At 48.1% G+C, this 23,015-nt stretch overlaps 1 protein-coding gene across 1 annotated transcript in view; it reads right to left on the reverse strand.

Moving 5' to 3' along the window:
- The window catches only part of HSPA4 (heat shock protein family A (Hsp70) member 4), a 711,161-nt gene that overhangs the window by 640,461 nt on the left and 47,685 nt on the right, over positions 1 to 23,015 (reverse strand). The window contains exon 2 of the mRNA XM_069652484.1: positions 10,718 to 10,775. Within this exon, the coding sequence (XP_069508585.1) occupies positions 10,718 to 10,775 (58 nt within the window). The remainder of the gene's footprint in view (positions 1 to 10,717; positions 10,776 to 23,015) is intronic.

The raw sequence follows: 23,015 nt of genomic DNA on the forward strand, positions 1-23,015 counted from the left end.
TCGAGCATTTTGATTTTCAGTATACTTATCAGAAGAATATTGGCTGTAGTTCCCAAGTTCTTTTTAAATCCAGATTGAAATGGATCATTACATGCGGCTTTCAAGGCCCATTGTTGGAATCTTTTCAGTAGCAAGGCGCCAAATAGCTTTCCTATTGGCTCAAGGAGCGCTATGGGGCGATAATTCACTGGATCGTTGATGTCTCCCTTCTTGTATATGGGTACAATTGTGGCTGTGGTCCAAGAAGCAGGAATTGATTTTGATTCCGCACATCTTGAGAAGACTTGACAGATAAAAGAGGACCAAGCTTCTGGGTTGGATTTCAGGTCTATATTTGTAATACCTTCGGGGCCAGGAGCCCTTGAATTTTTCAGGTTGACGATTAGGTCGAAAATTTCTTCTTGATCGCTGATTTTTACCCAGGGTAGTTCTTGACTCTAGTGTAGCGGGTTTCTGGCCCCAAGGTAGACCAAAAGTCTTATGTATTTGTCCCAAGTTGCTTCTCCAATAGCGTTTTCAATGCTTGCACTACTGGTAGATGATTTGGAGTTTATTAATGTCCAGAAATCTTTCGAATTTTTTGTGCAGATGGCTCTCAAAATAGCTTCGGAGTCTTGTTGATATAGAGTTCTGCGATGAGATTTTAGCCAGGAGCGTTAAGTGGACTTCACTTTCCTTTTCTCCCTCTTTGCTTGGTTAACTTCAAGTTTTCCGGCAATTCTAATTGCTTTGCGGTATTCTTTTTGTTTTTCCACTAGCCGTATGTCATACAAATGCTTTGATTCTAGGGGGAGAGATCTCGTAGTACCAGGCTTCCTGTATGTTGTTAACAAGGGGCCGTAATCGGTCTCAAACTCCAGGTTACTTGTTTTGGCCTTACTGTACTTATTGGATAGTTCTATAATATCTTTCGCTGTAAGGCGTAATCTGTTTCCCTGAGGATTTAGTTCCACCTGGTAGTTCCAACGATTCAACTGCTTTGTTGGAGCTTTGCCACGTTGTAATTAGAGGGTTGTGATCACTTGCCGTTTGTTTCACCTTGAAGTCTAAGATCAAGTTCAAGAAAGGGCGTAATACGAATATGTGGTCAATTGATGACTCGGACACCCCATTTGACCAGGTAGGTGGATGTGACTTGTCTGGAAAGACCGTGTCTAAATTCTGGAACTGTCTAGACTTCATAAGGTCGAGCCACTGACTTCCTCTTAAAACGGAGGAGTTATGGCTTTTTTTGGTTTTTGTTGGGGACATGCTGCTTTTAGATCACCGCAAATTAGTATATGCGTTACTTGGTGGACTGTCAGAATCTCGTCTATTTCTAGTTCCATTTCTCTAAGGAAAGTAGTCACTTCTGTTTTTGCTGGATTCCAGTATATTTTTAAAATAGCTAAATATGTGTTTTGGTTCTTGTCGCGATTGCTTTGTTGGGACCACTTTAGAAGAACTACTAGAAGGTGTTGGTTGGCTCTTAAGACTTTTTCCAGTTGTAAGCCGTGCCCCATGCGGATGGCTGTCAAAAGGCCAGAAGATGGCCGGCCTTTCGTGCTTTTTAAAGCTGGCGCCAAGACAAGTTCGTAGCCATCTAAAGTCGGTAGTTTTGTTAGCCAGGTTTCTTGTAGACATAGTATATCATAATCCCCTAGATGGATTTCACCTGGGTTGGTCAAATGGTAGAAACCCCTCGTGTTCCAAGAACATAGACGGATTTCATGTCTACCCACGTCTGTTGTCTGGTGCTCTATATGGCTGTTGTCCGAGTACTTGAGTTGCTATTGAATTTTCTTTGATGTTAGTGCTTTTGGAAGCCAAGCCCATAGGCTCGTTGCTGTAGACTTGGTTAAAGTTCTAGTTTTGTCCAACGTTGATGGTTGTTCCGGTTGGCTGAAGGTCTTGCGTAAGTTTTCCCTAGATGGAGTGTTTGTAGAGGACATTCAGGTTCGTTTTTGTTCCTGTTGCATCGTACTTCGAGATAGATTTGACTCGCCCCACCCCTTTGGACTGGGTAAAGCGTGGGTTTTAGTGTCGCTGTTCTCACTCTGCTCTATTCTGGCTGTCGACCGTTCCCCATTTCTTTGGCATGTTTGGGTAATTGAATTAGTTTTTGAATAGTCGCCTTGGGATTTTCCGTTTCCCCTCGGGGTGAGGGGTTTAGTGCGCGAGTGATCTCTGCTGTTTGTTGTTTCTGTGAGGTTGTATCCCATCTTTAGTAGATTTTTTGCTTCTCTTTTTAGCAGGTCTTTGATTGTTGTTGAGGAAATGTGCAAATATGTTTGCGCCTTACCTTTCCTGTGGCTTGGATCAACTATCCTTAGGTCATTCGTATTAATTATCCTCAGCTTGGCCACATGATTGAATAGTATTAGTACTGAGCTTCTATTCAATATCACGTCGCCATGGTTTCCTGGAATTTGTTCCAGTTTGAGGACCCACAGTCGTTCTTGAGGGGCTTTGGAGATCTTTTTGTATTTTTCTGTTTTGGATTTGTAATGCAGAACCTCGATTTTTTGTTTTTGGTTACTTTGTTCAAGTCTTTCATCGCTAGACGTTTTTCCTTGTGATTGCACCTCTTTCGAGGCTTCATGGCTCCGAGCGTGATATCTTTGTGAGTCAAACCTTGAACTAGTGTCCCTCACCTTGTAGGAGCTCGTTGTTAGTTTTTGTTGGGTTGTTGGCTGAAGTTCCGTTGCTTTCGGTTCCAGCTTCTTTAAATTTTGAATTGTTTTGTTACGACGTTCTTCTAATGTGAGGAAGGGTACAAGTTGGTTTAGGCACACTTCTAAGGTGGCATCTAAGCTCGAATGATGGCCCACTAGGATTTCTGTTTTTCCTTGCGATTTAACTATTTCCTCAATGGTGTCTGATGGATAGCCTTCCTCTAAGTGCAGGCTAATATTCATCAACGATTCCTGGATCATGAAGTCTTCAGTCGTTTTGGGAGAATAAGTGGCTGTGTTCTGGGGGGTGGGAGTGCTCTGGGTTGCCGAGGGAATAGTCTCCACTCTAGCACATTCTGGGTCGACTCTGTTCGGTTTAGTTTTGGGTTTAATTGAGGGTTCCTGTTTCTTGGGGTTGGAAGGTTGGACATCACTCCTTTTGCTTTTGTCCTTGTCCGTTTTCTTTTTGGTAAAGATCTTGTAGGCTTGTTCAGTGCTTTTGCTCTGGAAGGAGTATCCAGTGTCTGAGGTGAAGGTGTTGTCTACTACCAGCACCACTTCCTTTTTCTCATCTTGGCCTCTAGGTTTTGTTATAGAATTCGTTTGGCGTGTGTCGGTTTGGGTTTGACAGTTTTTGATGGTAGTTTTCACTGTCAAATCTATGAACGTGGAGGTTTGTTCTCCCACCGCTCTCGTGGTTTTATTTTGCAGTGAATCGGCAAGTGTTGGATTTTCTTTTCTCGCTTTCTGTTGTGATGGAGTAAAATAAAGATTTTGGTCTTTTGCTTGTTCCAGACGCTCTTCGTGGGCCATCACATAGCCCTCCAGGAAAATGAGTTTAGTATACATCATCGCTTGAATTGAAGTGTGGTCTTTGAGAGTCTCATTTAAGGATTCATAAAGTTTGGTGAATAGGGAGAGGCCTATTGAAATTGCAGACATGATGGAAAAAATGTCTTTTTTTCGCTGATGGAGTTTTTGAAGGCGATTTGGCTTGGTTGCTAGGACTTCTTTGAGGCGAAAAAACAGTAGAGGCCGTCTTGTAAGATTTATGATAATGTCTTGTGGAAGGATGGTCGAGAGAGTGTCTTTTGTGAGAAGGCCTGGCTGGTACTGTAGAAATTGATTTTGGGCTTTCCGTCTCACAACCAGTGCTTCTAAAATCTTCTTTGTCCACTGTAAGGGCGCTATTTGGCGTTAGAGGTTGGGCCAACTCCGCCGTCGGAATAGAATCATGCTTTTCCTGGTCTGGAGGAGGTCCAGAGTCTGACCAAGAGATTTGGGGATCGGGCTGAATATCTTCCGATCTGGGAATTGTTAAACCTTGCTCTTTTGTGGTCACCGGTGTTGAGTTCTTGACTGGTTCATTTGTATTGATTGGTAGGCCAACGTCGTGCTCCTTGTCATTGCTTTTGTTGGAAATTTCCCCGGTTGGTGCTTTTGGTTGTATGGGGTGGTTTGTTTGGCGCTCTCTCCCCTTCTCCGTCTGGGGCTGAGGATTCTGTTTTAACGGTGGTGGCGTAGCCTCTGAGGTGTCGGAAAGTTGCTTCTCCTTTTGGTGTAAAATAGCAGTAGCTAAAGTCGCCAATGTTTGTGGGTGGTGTGTTAGTTGCAGTCTTCCTGTATTTTGACGGTGGGGGGGTTTTTCCTTCTAGTGCTTCCAAAATTTTCAGTGTCCGTAAGCTCTAGAGTGTGGAGAGTATTGAGAAGTTTTTGGATTGAAAAATCTGGTGAGCAGGTTTTGTGAGGCAGTGTTTTGCATTGCCTTACCTGACCTTTTCCAGTAGGTGTTTGGCCGTTGTTATTAGTTATCTTTGTGACTAAGCCCTTTTTTAAAAGCAGCCTTCTTTTTTTGTTGTCTTTTTTACCGCCTTTAAGGCGTTTCTTTTCTGTTTTATGAGCTGCCGGTGAGTGTCTAGGGCGTTTACTTTGTTTTGACCTGGCCGGCGTTGAAGTAGTGCACAACTTATCTGGATTTTCCTGGTCATTGCAAGCGAGTTCCTCATCCTGGTGGAGAGATTCGGGGGGAGTCCTCAGTGCCGAGGCAGATGACGGTGGGCCGTGCCCCCGCGGGGCGGGGTCTTCTTTTTTCAGCGGCCGCGTCGCTGGGTATGAAGGCTAAAACTGTGACGCGGTTGCAGGGTTCGACCACTCCAGACTCGGCAATTACTGGGCCTTCTTCATGCGGCTGACATCGGTTTTTGCCGGTCCTCGAGGCTGCATCGGAGGCTGAGGCCTTGGACGACGGCAACGTACATCCTCGTGGGCCTGGATCCTCTCCCCTGGACGGCACGGACCTAATATCTCCTCCGGGACCAATAGGTGAGGGCGCCAGAGGGACAGTGATCGCAGGGTCCACGAGGTACCCGGTGAGTCGGACCTCAAGATGTAAATCCTCTATGATTGATGTTGCAGAAGCTCCTGGCTCTGGTTCCGGCATCGTTTTTCTTCCGTCGAGAGCGCTGAGGGGGCCGTAAGAATGGCTGCTTTCCTCCGTTGCTGTTTATAGTTGAGCAGTGTCGTTGCCGGCTTATCAGTTTTTCCTGTTTTTCCATATATGCTACAAGCTGTGGAAAAGCAGTAGACTTGATTTTGTTTAGCGTTTGTCAGTTCTTCTAAAATAGAGGGAGGACGCGAACTGCGCATCCAGCATTTTGCTTCCAAGTCAGTAAATGGCGAAGTTGGGGAGGTGGCAGTCTTCGCAGCCTCGCCTGCCATGACTGCAGGACTGCCACTCGCCGCCACTCCGCGGACTGTAGAGATAGTTAGAGTAGTTGAGAATTGGCTCCACCTCCTGATAACTGGAATCAGGACCGGAGCCACGACTTTTCTCTCTGCCAGTGTGTGGACACATTTTTGAAAAAACATTTGGATGCTTTTTACAAAGTGCTCCGGTCCCGTCCCACAGGACGGAGAGATGTCCCATAAGTATGGAGGAAAGGGGACGGGACGTAGGAGTATACACTCCTTCAGTTTCAGTTAAGTAAGCAGATACCCTTTTGGGATCGATCACACACAACACCCTACACCCTGGGGTGACCCATAGGTAGGGCACTGTGGGCACTGATATATCACTTTACACTTAAATGTAATACTAGAGCTGTGGAAAAAGGGGACAGGTTAGGGAAGTAAACTATGCAAAACAAGTTTCTTCAAACAGGTAAGTACTTTACAATCCACAAATTAAATATAGGCTAACCCTTTCCCAGCTATACAAGTAAGGTATGTATGACTTATTGAGGGACAGATCAACAAAGTCAGAGGGTAAGAAGAGTCTACAGGGAGCCAGGACAGCCAATGTCAGTTGAGCAAAGTCTAGGACAGCTGAGGCACTGCTTGAAGATAGCACAAACGTCTTGCACAATGTTAAAGAGTTTTGTAGCAAAAAGAATCACTGTTGGGCCACAAGCTGGGAGGTTGTGAGGGGCAAAGATACAAGCAACTCTGTAAAAGGCAGAAAATGCAGGTCTCCAGTGAGAACAAGTAAGCTACACATAACCAGAGGCAAGTACCCCTAGTTACACAGTACCTGGAGTCTGAAGAAAGGGATACAGCTGGCTTCTGTTACTGTTTTAGACCTGCAGATCCTGTTGTTCCTGCGCCTCAGTCGGGGGGGCGGGGGGGTGACAAGAGTGAGAACACCTGGGGACTCCTGCACTACGGTTTGAAGGTCAGCAACAGCAATTGGCAATGGGCAAAATTCAGATTGGCTGCACTGCAGTTTGATACTTGTAAATAGCACCACTGCAGTTCTTGGACGCCTTATGGGCTTCACTTGCTTCTGGGGTCCAGCACTCTGTGGAGGTGACTCAGGCTTATCTTCCTGAAGCTCGGGTCCAGCTTAAACGATGCACTCGATTCTGGTGTTCCTGTCCCCTGGCACTCAGTTCCAGCAGTAGCAAAGGAGTACAGCCAGCCGGGAAGCAGGGAGAGGGGTTCCAGTCAAGTTAGTCTTGGGGTCAGTTGGTCCCACCAACCCAAGGGAAGATGTCCCTTCTGAGCTGCTCTAGTCGATTCGAATTATGGAGCTTCAGCACTGCAGCAGGGCTTTACCCAGCAAACCAACGGTCCAGGAGGGGGCAGCAAGCTTCTCTTCCAGTTTCTTCTTCATTCCTACGTCCAGTGGTTGACTGCTTTCCTTGCAAAAGACTTTGCCTTTTATGCAAGATTCTTTCATTCATTCGCAGCCTAGCTGTCACTCACAGCAGGGAGGCAGTCCTGCAAGGACAGCCAGCCAGCCAGCCAATCACCTATGGGTGCATTCCTGTAACTAAGGAGTCCAAGCACAGGGAGTTTCTGGAACCTCCCTAGTTTCCTGCCCTGCCAGACACTGGAGCCGGAGGCCTGCTTCACCAGTGAATCACGCAAAAGACAAAACAAACGAAGGGACCAAACCTGGTTTGGCACGCAGAGTAAATCGGAAGAAGGACCTTTACAGAAAGAGATAGCGAAAAAAGAAGACTGCAGCCATTTTGACAAAATGGGCACCCATGGGTGCAATACTGCAGCTGAGGATTGAGCCTATGGTAAAAACGCACTGGTAGCCCGATTGGAAGAGAAGATCTAAGGTTCTTTGCGCATTTAGCTTGCAAAGATGGGGAGGCTCACCCGTGATCAGCCAGTCGTCCAGATAAGGGTACACTGGGATTGCTTCCCTAAGTGCGCTGCCACTACCAGTACCTTGGTGAATAGCCTTGGAGCGGATGCTATTCCAAAGGGCAGCACCTTGAATTGGTAGTGCTTGCTGGTTTGCTACTTTGAACCGCAAGAGTTTTCTGTGCGCATTGAAATATGAAAGTAGGCATCTTTCATATCCAATGTTGCCATGTAATCCTGCCGTTTTAGCAGGGGAATTACTTCTTGTAGCGTTGTCATGCAGAACTTTTGTGGCTTTACATAAGTGTTCGCAGGGCGCAAGTCTAATACTGGGCGCATTGTCAGATCTTTCTTTGGTACAAGGAAGTATGTTGACTGCATACCACGTATGGCACAATCTCGATGGCATCCTTGAGGAGCAGCGCATGATTAGTTATTTTGAGGTTTTCCTTTGGCACGGAGGGAGGGTTGATGGTGTTCCTATGAGCTCAACGCAATAACCTACTGCTACTGTCGATAACACCCACTTGTCTGTGGTTATTCCCTCCAGTGCGTGGGTGAAGTTTGAAATTCGGCCCCATAATGGGGAGAAATGGGAGGGGACCAGTAGCGGGCTGTCATTGTTTGGGAGGCGTTCCTCCACCTCTAGAAGTTGAGGCTCTCCCCCTGCCGCGGCCCCTTCGCTGGCCTCTAGGAAAGCCCTGGGACGCTTGACCCTGGTTGCTGTTCCATGAAGAACTTTGGTTTTGTCCTGAGCTTCTTTGGGAGTTTTGTCCTCAAAAACGACTAAAATCGTTTCCGCCCCTTTGCCAAGTTTGTTGGTTAGTAAGTTGGCCAAGAGATTTGAGTGTCATACTCCTCTTTGGCCGACTTTAGGGCATCCTCCACTCCTTTGCCGAATAGTACATTTGGTTCCACTGGCATGTTGAGCAACGTTGCCTGTGTCTCCAGCTTAAAACCGTATTGGCGAAGCCAAGCAAGGCGCTTGAGAATTGTTCCTTCAGCAATTATACATCCGGCATGGTATGCAGCGTCGAGGTTATTTTTTAACAGACTGCTGGCAATAGCTTTGCCTTCAGCTGCTACAAAGGCAACTTTACTTCTTAGAGGCTCTGGAGCAGAATCACCAATGGCTGAAATTTCGTCCCATTTATTGCAGTCATAGCTCACCAACGGTGCTAGTTTGGTACGCTGTGGAGGTGGCAACCTTCCTACCCAAGGTGTAGAGCTTCTTGCTCTCCTTGTCTCTGAGTTTCTGAAGAGGCTAGAGGTGTACCCACCCTCTTTGCGGCTACTAGTGATTCTGGTTTAAGCTGTCCTCCGATTGGACCAGATGGTGCTGGCCAGAATAGTTTTTCCATTTGTGGATTTACTGCCCTGGTTTGCCGTTTCAAGAGAGGGTTATCCTCCTTTATACCCATATTAAAGTCAGTGCAAACTGGGTGGCCGCCTTTTTGTCACCCAGGATATCCTCTGCAAAATCCTTGTCCTGCTGAGTTGTGGGTTTCCAAAGTGCTCAGCTGCGTTAATTAAGAGATCATTAAAGACTGGCTGATTAGCTACTGGGGAATCAGGTAAGGGATTGCAGTCGGGCGCGGGGGGGGGTTGGCTGAGATCTTCAGGGCTGATTAGTTGGAGGTGTATTTTGAAAACTTTCTAAATCATTTGGATTTTTTTTCCAAAGAAATCTGCAAAGAAAGACATTCTAGACATACCTCCATTTATGTCTTCTGATGACCACTTAGCTGAGCTGGGGGAAGACCCCAGAGTAGGGTACGGTAGGTGTCTGGGTAAGATCTTTATGTAGGGCCTCACTTAATGGGCCCTCCCCCCTCATCTTGTGGAACATACTCTTCCTCCTCTTGTGAGGCAGCTACAGTGTCCTGCACTCTTAAGACTTTTCTTTGTGGATCATGGTCTTCTGGGACTTGTCCTTATGATTTGAGCTCTTAGAGGACGATTTTTTGGAATTCGAACCTCTAATAAGGGTTTCTGGGACATGCTTTTGAATCAGGTGTGATTACCCTGAATTTGTAGGCTTCCCCTAACGGTTTCAACGAAACACGTCGAGTTTCGGCACTGGGAAGGACCTTTACCGCGTCGGCCGACGTTTGGTTATAGAAGTTTTGTGGGCAGCGTCTTTAGTCTTATGGGTCCGGTCTTGAGGCGACCGTGACTTGGAGTGCCCAGAGGACAGGGAATCCACGGATCTGCCCCTAGACACCAAATCCCGACGTTTGTCTGGCAGAGCCGACAAAACACAGTGGGTTGTATGGTTAGTGTGATGGGAAGATGTAGTTCTCTTGCCATCGGATGTAGACCCCACAACAGAGCCGCCGGCCTGTGTCCCTGGGTCAGGAGGTAGCACTTGGGAACGTGACTGTTCCCTGTTGCCCTCGCTGTCTGAAAAGCAGTCACTGGAGGCTCCCTCCACGGCAGCCTCGGCCTGCATGGCTTGATGGGCCCAGCACTTTGTTCTGCGATCCTTAAGGGTCTTGGGCTGAAGGAGCTTACAAGCTCGACAGTGCCCTTCGTCGTGGTTTAAACAGAGGTTACAGACCCTGCGTTTGTCGATCCACTGAAATTTTTCATTACACTTTGGGCAGAATTAAAAAAGGGGGTCTTATCCATGTCTGGGGAAGGCAGCCGGGTGAGAAGGGGAGAAGGGGAGGAAAAATACAGTAGGGGCGGTCATTATGCAATGTAAGGGCCTAGGCCCGTTGGGCCTTCCAAGGCCGAAAGGGGTCCGTCGAAAGTGGACTTCGTCCAACAGAGGCTTGTCCTTTTTCTTGAGCGTCACTGCGCCGAAAGCACAGTGTCGTAAAAAAAAAAAAAAAAAAAGAAGAAAGATTTAAACTTTGCAAAAGCAAATGGTGTTAGCCAAAATTGAACTCTGCTTAATGCGACCGCTCACAATGGCGGAAAAATAATCTGAGTGACCGACGCGTGAGGGATCATGGGTACAGTGGACGTCACACTAGGGATAGTATTACTGGCACGCCCGTCGACGTACCTTGTCGGCCAATAAATAGCATGTGATCTAAACAGATTCCACAAGCCTCAGAGAGTGTGTATACATCACCCAGGACACTGACCACAGTGCCTAGGAGCCACCGGTACACACCTTAGGGGGTGGAGTGTGTTCCAAGGGACGGCAATTGACTTGTGTTGCATTCTGGGCAGAATTGGAAAATCGCTATTGCCAAAATTGGTAGTGGGTAGTTGAAGGTCTAAAAACAAAAAAATAAAATAAAAAAAAGGGGACCACCCCTGTCAATAACAAATCACCTTCATACACCATACTCACCACTATAGCTTAGAATGGACATAGCATGTGCATCTAAAAAGAGATTGTCAAAGACCAGAAAAATGTATTGCAGCCAAGAGTTTTTCACCACAATTAATGCAGCTATGTATAGTTTGTTTACACACACAAACACACACACACACACAGAGGAAAAACTTACTTGACTTTTTGCAGCTGCTCCAACTGAGCGATTCTTGGGACCAAATGATATGCATGCCCTACAAGAAAACACACAATAAGTATTCAAAACATAGAGGCTACCAAATTTACCACATTATAGCAATATGTATGCCCTCCAAGTATCTAAAATGTGCTGATATGTATGGAGACACTAATATTTCAATTTATCGTTTTACAAAGAAATACACGATCTTCACGCACAACATAGACCTACTGCTAATACTTGCATTGTGCATTTTCTGGGTTTATTTTACATACATCCAAACAGCCATTCTCAAAATAAATATAACACGACTCATGTTCACCTAGCAGTCAACAATTGCAATCAAGACCCTAAGAGTACTTGCAAAGAATGTTACCAAACATGGTGACTTGTACTTTTAAACCATAGCGCCCACCCATATTTAGGTGAGATAACCAAGCATGCACATACAGAAGAGGGGCCGGTGCACCAGATACTGTCCATCCAAAAATGTTCAAGCCCGCTTTACCAAACCTGACCTCAGCCTTAAGAATTGGAGTCCAGGCAGTAATGGAAAAGAAAGAATGTGAACCCCAAGCAGCAGCCGTGACTAGAACAGGTCTCTGGAAAGCTGTGGAAGCCACCTTAGCCTGAACAGCATCAAGAGGAGTCAACTGTCACAATGAAACACTATCCACCGTATTGTGGACTTGGCAGCCAATTGCCAAATTACCATATAGATCCAAGAGCTTATCCAAGGACCTCAAGTCGCAGGTCCTGCCCAGATATGAACTGGGGAACTCGACAGAAGATGAAACGGACCTTGCACAAAGACCAATTGTCAAAAAGACCAGAAGCAAAAAATGTCAAAAAAAATCCTTTAGGCAAAAAAGGAAGGGTGCGTCCGAAGCACTACCATGTCCTTGTGGAACATGCTAACTGGTCAGCTGTGGAAAGGGCCTGTAGTTCAATCACCCTGCACGCAAGAGTAAATGGCCACCAAAAAGACTTTCAGGCCTTAGACCTGTTATGGGCTCAAATGGTTTGTGATCCAAAGCCGTCAAGTCCTAGGAAGGATGGGGACCCCAAGAGGTGGGGGTAAGCCTGCGAATTCCTCAAAATGCCACTGCACCACCAACATTGGAGAGGGGGGTGAACAAACCACCTTAAATAGAGTCCACCACTGCCAATAGATAGGTAGTAACTACTTGACTGCAAGCCCAGTACCACCAGATCAGAAATGAACAAAGATAGGATCCAACCCACTTAACAAGCACTTTTTTGTTGTTGAGGAATCTAGCACAAAAGTGCTACCGTTTAGTCCAAGCCTTTGTAGAGGGCCGCCAGGAAGACCTCCAGATTTTTCTTGCAAAACATGTAGAGTAATTGCAAGAGCCAGGCTGACAAATAAAGCGATTTGAGGAGAGGGGTGCCATATCCTCCCCACCTGGAAATGAAAGTCCGACCTCTGAGGGAGTCAGATTGGCAGGGAGCAAAGTCACCTTCAAATCCAAAACCTAGAACTTGGGTCAAATGGAGCAGTCAGGATCACTGCACCAACCAGTCTCCATATAGATCCCGAGCACTTTGTGCATATTGGGAGGGAGGGGGCAGAGGTTTAAGCATAGATAGTCAGACCCTCCAGGATAATAAAGACCATCCAACAGAGCCCTTGTGCCTAACCAACTATAAAGAAAATCAGATGCGACTTCAGTTTGTGGGGAGAAAAACATCCACCGTAGGCGAACCCCACCTAGTCTTGTAGCACCCATAGGTGGTGTTGACATGCAGTCTCCAGTCTACTGAGGGAATGCGCTCATTAAATGTCCGCACCTGGCAAATGAAAATCCAGCACATTGATGGCCTGCTCAATGGCCCACTACCACAGCTGTATTGTCAATACAGCAACAACCATGTTCCACAATGCATATTCAGGTAGGGCATATCAGTCTAATTGCCTTTCAGCACCTGACTACAAGTGCCCTGGATGGATGAGAAAAGCCCTCAAGGTACCGACGATGGAATTCAAGCACATTGATGTGCCAGTACTACAGCCTGGCATACCCACATTGTGTACCTGCAAGTCACTGGTGATTTCTCCCAAGCCCAACAGTGAAGAATCTATAGCAATGGTCCAGAAGGGGAGAGGGTCCACAAACGCTACTCAGATTGGAGTAGTAAGCCACCATTTCAGACCCAGCACCAGAAACAAGGAATTTACAACACTGGGGAGAGCTGGCCCCGCTCCTCTTGAGCTCAACACAAGGAACAGATAAAATGTAGGCCATAAACCCAAAGAGTCTCAGAAACCACCAGTCAGCGATAATTGAACTGTCCAGGTAAATTTTGATCAGGTCCTGAACGTTGTGCTCCGTGGGGAAAAGCCCTGGCGTGGTGGGTGTCCCACATGAGGCCAATTAAGGTCAGCTTCTAAGAAGACAAACTAAGACTCCTCCAGTTCCAACAACACGCCAAAGTGGAAGAGCAGGCAGAGGAGCACTGACCAGCTTTTCAGAAGCTGGACTGTTGAGAGTTTTCCTAAATTCCACTTGGAGGCAAGACTTTAAAACTATCCCTTGGTATGCAGGTCCTCTACTCTTCGTACAAGTCTGTACTACCCAAAGGATTTGGTAGAATGGCACAGCAGCCAGTCTATTCTTAGGAGGATGTGAGCTGTAGGAAAGTAAACTAAACCCAGTCCATACAATAGTCTAAAGAAAGGTACACCCTGAAAGTTATATTAAAACATACATTTATTCTTATAAACAAGGCAAGGTAGGTAAACACAACACACAATTATTAACAATACTTTTCAAAGGTGACCTCTTCAATAGTAGTTGCTTGAGCTTACAATTGTTACAGAAAGTTACACTGGCAGTACTACCGTATTACTAGTAGAGCCGCGCAATTTGTTAGAGAAATTGTAGTTTCATTAATTGGATAAAGTCACATCAGAGTCTGTAGGAGGAAACTGTGGCTTATTCAACACTTTAGTAGCAATTTAATTCTTAGCAACACTTCAAGGCTTCTAATGATTTGGCAGTGCAATCCCCAACTATCCAAGAGTTGATCAAAGTCAGTGTTAGAATGGAATAAAAGTCTTATGCCGCAGAAAAGGCAAAATGCTTAGCAAGATAACAAATTATAGCAACACTGCAAAGGACTCCCTAATAGAGCACAAGCTGTTAAGCCAGGGCCAGACGCACTCCAGACTGGAGCAACTATTTCGGCTTAAGATAAACTCTACTTTGAGCCCCACAGTACTTCGGGATGGATGATGAAAACGCAGCTGGATTCCCTCCAGTGCAGCAGCGATGGACCCAGTCTCCAGATTCATCGGTCTGGTAACAAAAGTAAGGACTCGGAATGGGAGGTCACAGCAGCAGTCATGAGAGAGGACCCTCAGCAAGGATTTCTTCGGTCTCCCACATCGGTCTGCAGACGGTTATCGCCCAGTCGAATTTCCTCGATTCTGCAGTCCTGCACTCTGATGAGGGATCGTGCCTCTGGAGGTCCAACTGGAGATCACCAAAGTTCTGGGCAGAGTCGTCCACGAAACAATAATGGGGTCAGGACGACAGCAGGTCACTGGACGTTTACTGGAAGGGTCTGCAGGCGTCTAGTCATCTTCAGCTTTGGATCTTCGTAACCAGTGGTCAACTTGACTGCTGCCTTAGGAACCTCACCTTTTATTCAGATTTCCCATTCACTCCTCTGCAAGCTCTCCCAGCAGTTGAGAAAGGGGTGGGTGGCCATCTCATCTGGACAGTGGGAAATGGTTCCATTCAAGCACTCTTGCAGACTAAGGACAGGGGAGTGTTCCACTCCTCGCCTGCTTCCTGCCTTCAGACACTGGAGCCTACGCTGGGACACCCAAGGGATCTCGTCCAAGGCAAAACTCAGATTCAGACCTCATCCTCCCAGAATGGTAGATGGGCTAACAAAGGACAACCACGCAAGAAATAGCAAAAATAAAATTAAAAAAGCCACAAATTTAGAACTTAGGTGACCCTTTTGTGCATAATCGAATATAGGAATACAGTCTGCAGTAGAAAATATCCCAAAGGTTCCTAGTCAATGTCCACTGCCGCCAGCCATTCAGTAGAGAGAAAAAAGGTCCAGTAGTCCAAGTGCTGGAGGTCTCACTGGGAGAGGGGATCAAGCATAAAACTGAAAATCTACCTACCATGGACACTTGGACCAACCAGTCATCAAGGTAGGATATAACGCGCCTATACACAAGTGTTTCAAGGCGCAACGCAACGCAGGGGGGTGGGGTGTTTTGGACAGAGGAAATTCAGTCAGGCGTCATCCGGATCACACAAGTGCAGGGGTCCGGGGTTGGGGGGGGGGGGGGTCAGGGAGAGTACGAAGTACTAAGAGAAGTACAGCCTGTTGGTGGCAAGTGCAGATATCAGGTGTCGTGTGCTGGTGGGGGACTGTAGGGATACAGAAAACAGTTGCCAATCGCATGGGTAGCCAGCGTGGCAGTGCAGGGGTGCAACTGGCGAGGGAGGTGACCCTGGGCCTGAGATCAGAGGGTGGCCAGGTAACCAGTGCCGTTTCAGCCAGAAGTTCAGCAGGGGAGAGAAGAGAAAGCAGAAGCTAAGAGTAAGGTTTTGAGGTCCTTCCGGAACCGGAGATGGTTCTCATCAAGTTTGAGAGGCAGGGAGACTGTTCCAGAGGGAGGCCCCAGCAGAAGAGATCTCTACCACCAACTTGTTGCTTGGAGAAGCGAATGACCCTGAGGGAGTTGGAAGCGGATGAGCGAAGAGCTCGAGAGGAAGATATTTAAAAAGGCAAAGTTGAAGGTATTGGGGCCCCAGGGCCCAGAAGGCCTTGTGGACAATGCAGAGGATTTTGAATGTAATCCTTGCAGCCACTGGGAGCCAGTGCAGAAATTTTAGTCCTGTAGAGATAGGATCCCTGGGCTTGAGGCCAAGGAAAAGTCTCGCCGTCCTGTTCTGGATGAGTTAGAGGGTGGAGAGTAGATGCAGGCAGATTTAAAAAGAGGATGTTGCAATAGTCCACCCTAGAGAGATCCAGAGCTCTGGAGATAATGAGCATCTGGGGGAAGAAAAGGAAAGAATACCACCTCAGAGGAGGTGCAGCTGGTAGTGCGACTTTTTAGAGACGTCGGAAGTGAGGAGAGAAGGAGCGTTTGTGTCACGCCCCCATTAGCAAAACAACAAGCACTTCAGGTTCCCAGACAGACTAGGTCCCACTTACCTATGCAACTCTGCCGACGGCGAGTGGGCGACGGCACTCTCAGATGGACATGTGTCCAGTGCAGTCCCCTTTTCTACATTGGCGTCTTGCCACCGGGCACCTGAGGCACCAGCACCACTGGGCTCCTCACACGATTCGCCACGTGACCAGGAAGGGACCTGGTCGGAGCAGTGAGACGCGGAGCACGCATCACGTGTCAAGGAGCTGCACGTAAACAATCCACGATGCCTGATCGCGTGACCGACTCATGTGATCACCTTTGTATTCAAAAGGAAAGTACTGACTCGCATTCAGCGCTTCACAGCTGACTTAGTACTGTATGGCGTTCTCACGGATTTTGCTGCTCTTGATTATCTTGACCACGGACTGCTTCCTGGATTCCTCTTCGACTTCCTTTGGTACTTCTGCATTTGTTCTGGCGACTTACTAGGATTTTTGACCTCGGCCTTCCATTGGAATTGTTATTGGATTTTCCTCTGCATTTGACATTATCTCTTGGTGCTTTGACCTCGGATTGTTTACCGGACTGATTTTCGACTCTCCTGGTTCCGCCTTTGGCTCATGTTTTTTCTCCTGCATCAGGTGTTATCACCACCCAACTAGAGAAACCCACGACAGGTATATATAGAGAGAAGGAACCAAGTCGGACCTGGGAGGGTCAATTGGAAAGGAAGGAAAGAGGTCAGCCACGCCAGGGCTTGACCGGTGATACCCAGGTTATCATGGAGACTATTGAGCAGGATGTCATGGTTAACCGTGTGAAAGGCAGAAGAGAAATCAAGTAAGATGAGGACACGGGGATGTTGTAATCAAGGTTGATGAGCAAGTTTTGACGGATGTTCAGGAGAGCAGTTTCAGTGCTTCTGGCAGCTCTGAAGCCAGACTGATGGTCATGAAGACAACAGATTCAGTGCCAAAATTAAGCTGGGAGATGGCCGGCTTTTCCAGGAGTTTGCCCAGGAAAGGGAGTGATGGAGATAGGGCGATAGTTAGCAAGGCAGCACGGGTCAGCAGAGGGTTTTTTAGGAAGAGGTCACAAGGGAGTGTTTCGGGGAGGGTGTGTGAGGGGGAGGGAAGACCCCAGTGGCGAAGGAGTGGTTGCAGAAGTCGGCCAGAGAAGGAGCCAGGTAGTCAATGTGGTCCTTGATGGTTTTGGAGGAACATAGTTGACCCTGTTTTGATGACTTTCATAGATCAAACTTAACTAGAAACCTCATCTGGGGAGAACAGTGGAAAGAGAGCAGGTGGGGGGAGAGTTGGCTGAAGAAGGGCCAGAGCAAGAGCAGGGAGTCCTGAGTTTTAGAGATGAAATGAGAAGCCAGAGCCATGCAGAGGGCCCGAGAAGGGACATTATAGGTAGAGAATGCTGCAGGATTGTCCAGTTCCTTGCAGATTTTAAAGAGTTTGGCCGAGTTGTTTGAAGGCGCAGACACGCAGGCTTGCATGTGAGCCCTCTTAAATAGTCCCCACCGGCACTATCAGAGGAAGGCTGCCACTGCAGGCATCTTTGGGAAGTAGTGGGAAGCCATGGCCGGCTCAAATGGGAGCACCTTGTAATGGAATTGCTGCCTCCCGAGCAAAAAACACGAAGCGCTGAAGGCCTATGGTACAATAGGCAAGGCAAGTACTGAGACGTGGAAGTAATAAGTCTGATCACTTCCCGGCAATCTCTATTACTCGTATTCTTCCTCTTCAAAATCACAGCACTGAAGTCACTTAGCCTCTCATGGTTAGGAAGTTTCCATTACTCAGCTGGCAAAAGAAAACCGAAGGCAGATGAGTGGAAGTTCTGTGTCCCTAGGTGTGATGGGCCCCATTAAAGATGTGATGGGCCCTATTAAAGAGCTTAGAAAAAGTTACTGGAAGGGGCGGGGGCAGGGCCCTAGGTAAATACCGAGACAAGGCAGAGTAGGACTAGGAGTAAGAAAGATGACCAGTAAGTAAATCAGACCATTTTGTTTGACAGCGTTGCGCTTATAGGACCTTTTCATGCACCACTTATTCTCTCCCATTACTCCTTTTGCCCCCTCGACACTCCACCCACCCTCCCCCCCGCAATTCTGCATGCAAACACTTATTTTCACGTCACCTCCTCCGGTCATCCATTACCAACAAATCCCTCCTCATCATGCTCTTTTACTCGGTAATCACTTCAAACCTCAACCATACAAGTCTCCAACAGGCAAAAAAAAAACTCTCCATCTGCTTCTCTTTAGCTAATCTCTTCTCTCCACATCTTTTCCTCGCATAGCACTCTATAGTGGTCATCCAACTCTCCTCACCACTACGAGTCACCCTCCTTTATAAATTAGTCTTTCCTTCAATTATTCCAAACACCTCACTCTGTGTGCCCTCCATTTTCCCTTGTTCCCCACTCACTGCCTTCCTCAAAGCTCTCCCTCAAACCACCTCACTCCACCCATTGCCAACTCTACATTCCCTGTCAGAGGTTGCGGTGTGCTAGAGAGCAGCCAAACAAGATGGCTGTTGATTAGGGGAGCTCGGTCAGTAGTCAACCTTTTTTCAAGAGCAATCATTCTCTAAATTTGCATGGCTTGGAGTCCCCAGTGTAGAGGTGCAAATGATTCAGATATAATTGGTACTCTAGTTTCACCCTTTTTGATAGCCACAGGGAGCAGCCTGGCATGGCAGTGGGCCCCTCAGACAGGGACTTGAGCAGCAGGAAGACATATAAATGAATCTACAAGCTGACTGCAGCAGGAGCGCTTGTCTAGCTGGACCGGTCCTGTGTGTGAGGCGAGCACCAAAACTCTACTTTGGATGCCGAGGATGTAGGGAGCCCTCAGAGTAGACACTGGGCTTGCGGCCCTTCCACACTGTAGATCCAAGATCAAACTAACCAGTCGCCTACCAGAACATCCTTAAGCAATGCTGCGGATTGATCTGCTGGCAGTTACTGGTATCTCACTAAAGATTAGTGGGTTCAACTGTATTCAGGCTCTGTTACAGTTGGAAATATGCTGGACGTCTACCCAACCACACCAAACAGACTGTTCAAGGGTCTGCTGAAGTACTGAGACCGGGCAATCCACCTGGACCCCATCCCGAGGGTCAGATGTAAAGCCTTACAGCCGATAGCCAAGTCTTGCAAGTGTCATTCAGATTTTACGGTTCTGGCTCTTTTGGACCTCCGTGATGAAATTGGCATCACAGATCACCTCAAAATTGACAGACCGTTCTCTGAGTTTTGATTTTTTCACATGCTTTCCACCCATCTCTTCCAACGACCCCCTCATGATTTACTCCAACCCAACCGCACCACTACTTCCAGTACCGTCATTTACTTTACTCTCTGCACACCCACATACCATAACACCATTGCTCACACTCAAATTCCATTTCCCCATACCGTTTCCCCCCCTCTCGCTCACTTATCTTTCACACCACACCCTCAACTGGTACAACACAAAAACCCTTAACCTGCACTCCCTCAGAACACTGCCACAATCTCCTCAGCACTACACCGCCTGCCTGCTCTCTTGAAACACCAAACACATTCCAATCTCCACTGTACTAGCTGGGCTTTTATAGCTCAGCCTACCCCCTGCACCAAACCTGCTCCCATTGCTCTGCCTGGCCACATACTCCATTTGACCAAACCCTGGCTAACTCTGGGAGTTGGGACTTCCCTGGAAGGCTTGAAGTTTCATCCTACCCACTTTTCGGTCTTCATTCGTAGGGTGGCAGCCAAATGCTCAGCCTGCTGTTTACTTGTGGCTTTCTTCATGCGCTGGGAAACCCATTTCCAATTGTGTTTAGAAGATTTTTGTGTTCCCTAAGGTTGCTTCTCCTTTATTGCCCCACCATTAGCCTGGAGTTGATAGGTTACGTATTGGGAGTCTTGTCTGCTTGGCAGCAGAAAAGAAATATTGCTCTATTCCATTCCCGTTTGATTGTATTCCACTACTTCCACCATGGACTTTCTTGGTTGCAGCCAGTAGATTTTGAGTGTTGAATAGACGGATTAGACAGTGGCAGCAACAAACGCACACTCAGTAAGGAGGGGGCAGGAAGGGGCCTCAACCCCACCCCTCCCAACTCTACTGCACTTCAGGGAGGAGTCCCCATTCCACCAAAAGGGACCCTAGCCTGGTCGCACTGATCAGATTTACCAAAAATGCATCTAATCCTGGGGGAAAGTGTGTGGAAGCAGAAAAGGTAAGCGACTCCTTCCTTGAAATGCCAGGGTTAATGACTGAGATCACTAATAGATGACTGGAAAAATCAATCAGAAAGTAGATGTACCAACTGTTATGTCCTCAAATAAGATAAAACAATTCTGAACCAGGATGGCAGGGGCCGAGCATCACATCTGAGCAAAGTAGTAAGACATAGCCTTGAAGGGGAAATCTCTTAACTCTGTCGGATGAAAGTGATTAATGAGAAGAACGACTTGGAGAACAGTTCTAGACGGAATATTGAGATTTTCGGGGAAGCCGGAGTGGTCATCGAATATTTCAGATGAAAGCGGCTACCAGGTCAATAGGCCCATCTCCTGAGTCTTGCCGCTCAACCAGACGGAATCATTAGCAAGTTTGTTTTTTTTTTTTTTTTTTTTTTTTTTTAACCATAGGGACTGGGACCTCATTCTGCATGTGGCCCAGAAAAATGGAGGCCAATCAGTCCTCACCAATCTGGATTTTTCCAGACTGATCTACCTGTGCAAATTGCAGGGACCACAGGATGCTCAGGTACAAAATTCAACGCTCCCCTTTCCCATTAAGCAATTTCACAACAGCAAATGTTTTTATTTTTTCCCTGAACATTAACAAGCAATGTCCATTTTTGCACTAACGCTATGGGGGGAGTTAGGTTTCCTGCCCGATGAACCAAAAACTGAGGGTGCTCGTCGAAGTCCAAAAATAAATAGCCCCTAGTCCAAATTCTAGAAGCCAACTGGCCCAACAACTAACAAAACAAAGGCAGCCAGAGCAATAGCTTCAGTCTTTGGATTTTGCCTGGCCCAATCTTTTTCCGGCATATTTACAAAGTTTGTCAATGTCTCAAAACAGTTCACAACCTCTCTGCAGGTTCTGTTGGTTAAATGTTGCATATGGGGGGAGCCACCAGGGGGCGCCGAGATGTGCTAAAGCTTCTCGGCTGTTCTCCTCCCCAGGGCGGCCTTTTTTTTGGAATTGGGTCCCCCCAGCCCGATTGTTGCCGTGTGCGGACCCCCCCGGGGGCTAGCGTATACCTCCGTGACCTGGAGGAGCGAACTCCCGGTGTCAGAAGGTGACGGGAGTGAGGAGTTCGAAGCCTCCAGGGTGCCGAGCCTAGCGAGGCCGACAGTGCGTCCCCGCCGAGGAGAACCGAGCGGCGCCGTCTCGCTGGTGGTGGGGGAGGGGCGGATGCTCCAGCGGCCGGATCGGACCCCCCCCCCCAAGCGGCCTTGCTGCGGATTCGGCCCCCCCCTCCCTCGGCGGCGATCGTTGTGTGGCAGCACCCGTGGGAGGGTGATGTGGCCTCTCCCCTGAGCAGAAGAGAAGAGCCTGGGAGAGCGAGCTGCGGTGTTCGCCTGCCCGCGTCTTGGGTGGAGCGAGGAGGGGCCCCTGATCCCGCTGAGGGGGGCAGAGCGCGAGGTTAGCGTTCTGGGGTGAGCCCCGGCGGAGGACTTGTGCAGAGGTGGCTGGCCGGTGGCGGGTGATTAAGGAGGTACCAGGAGGCCCTCTTATTGAAAGGAGGCCCTCTTATTGAAACAACGCCCCCCCCCCCCTCTGACCTGCTCAACATCTGCCTACGGTATGGTGATCTGCAGGGGGGGGTGGCGCAAGGTGTCGGTGTGCTGCGTGGGCCTTATTTGACCTGGTCGGACCTACGAGGAAAGGGTCTGCACCGGGTCTGGAGCGCGGCAGGGGAGTCGCAGGATGTGTGAAGCCTGGTGTTGAGAAGGGTGCTGCGATAGCCCGGCTCCCCAAGTCACTTGTCGGTATGGCCTGCTGAGAGGGGTCGGCAAGAAGTAGCTAAGACTGTTTGAAAAAGGACCCAGAGGCTGATGCTGGCGAGAGGTCGCAGCTGTGGAGGAATCTTGGCTATTGGAGTAGCGACGCTTGAAAACATTGTGGAGTTTGTGGGCCTTGCCCGAGTCCTGACGGTGTCTGTCTTTCTCTCGTTTGGTGCTGGAAGAAGGCGAGCGAGGAGTGGATACTGTCTACGGGTCATGTTAGAGCATCTGCGAGATGATTTTAGGACATATTGGACTTTCATTGAAGATGTGCATGTTCATCCCCACAAGGTTAGGGACTTGCTCTGGGCCCCGCCGCGCACGCTGCCAGCTGTAGCTTGGTCCCACCCAATTCTAGCGGTTCTCTGGCGGCTGTGGAGGCCGTGTGGGGATAAATTACCATCATCATGGCTCTCTCCCTTGGCCTCCCTGTGGGGACCGCCACTTGATTTAGGGACTAGGGGGGCTCTGAGGGACGCAGATGTGGTCTGACCAGGGGCTGGAGAGGGCCGCGCAGTTTTTTGACCAGGGAGGTTTTATTGAATTTCCCCAGTTGTTGGAGCTCCTTCCGGAAAGGCCTCCCTCCATTTTTGATTTCCTGCAACTCAAGGGCATTCTCACGCAAGCAGATTGGGTGGCCTCCCTTTCTCGTAAGCTGACCGCCTTTGAAAAGATTTTTGTAGAGGCCAACTCCAGAAAGGGATCCCTATCCAAAATTTGTGTGTTAATTACGGCAGAGCTAGAGGGGAGGCAGTTGTTCAGGAGCGTATGGGAAGAGAGAATTGGCACAACATTGGAGGAGCGGGATTGGGAGTCAGTTCTCCGGGCCGTCTTTAGGGGGAACCTGTATACTGCAGCCACAGAGCATAGCTTTAAAATTCTGCACTCTTGGCACCATTCGCCCGCCACTGTTTAAAATGTTTCCCGGAGTCTCCCCTAAATGTCCTCGGTGTGCCGGTAGAGGAACATGGTTCCATATGTGGTGGGAGTGTCAGGTTATTCAAGTCTACTGGGCAGAGTTACTAAGTTGGATTAAAGATATCCTGGGAACCTGTCTGGCCCTCCACCCCATGGAGATCTTACTGGGTACCCCTATGCGAGTGTGAGGAGGGACCCTTCCCCAGG

The sequence above is a fragment of the Ambystoma mexicanum genome, chromosome 3p (genome assembly GCF_040938575.1).
Source record: "Ambystoma mexicanum isolate Mex_15411 chromosome 3p, UKY_AmexF1_1, whole genome shotgun sequence".
Classification (NCBI taxonomy): domain Eukaryota; kingdom Metazoa; phylum Chordata; class Amphibia; order Caudata; family Ambystomatidae; genus Ambystoma; species Ambystoma mexicanum.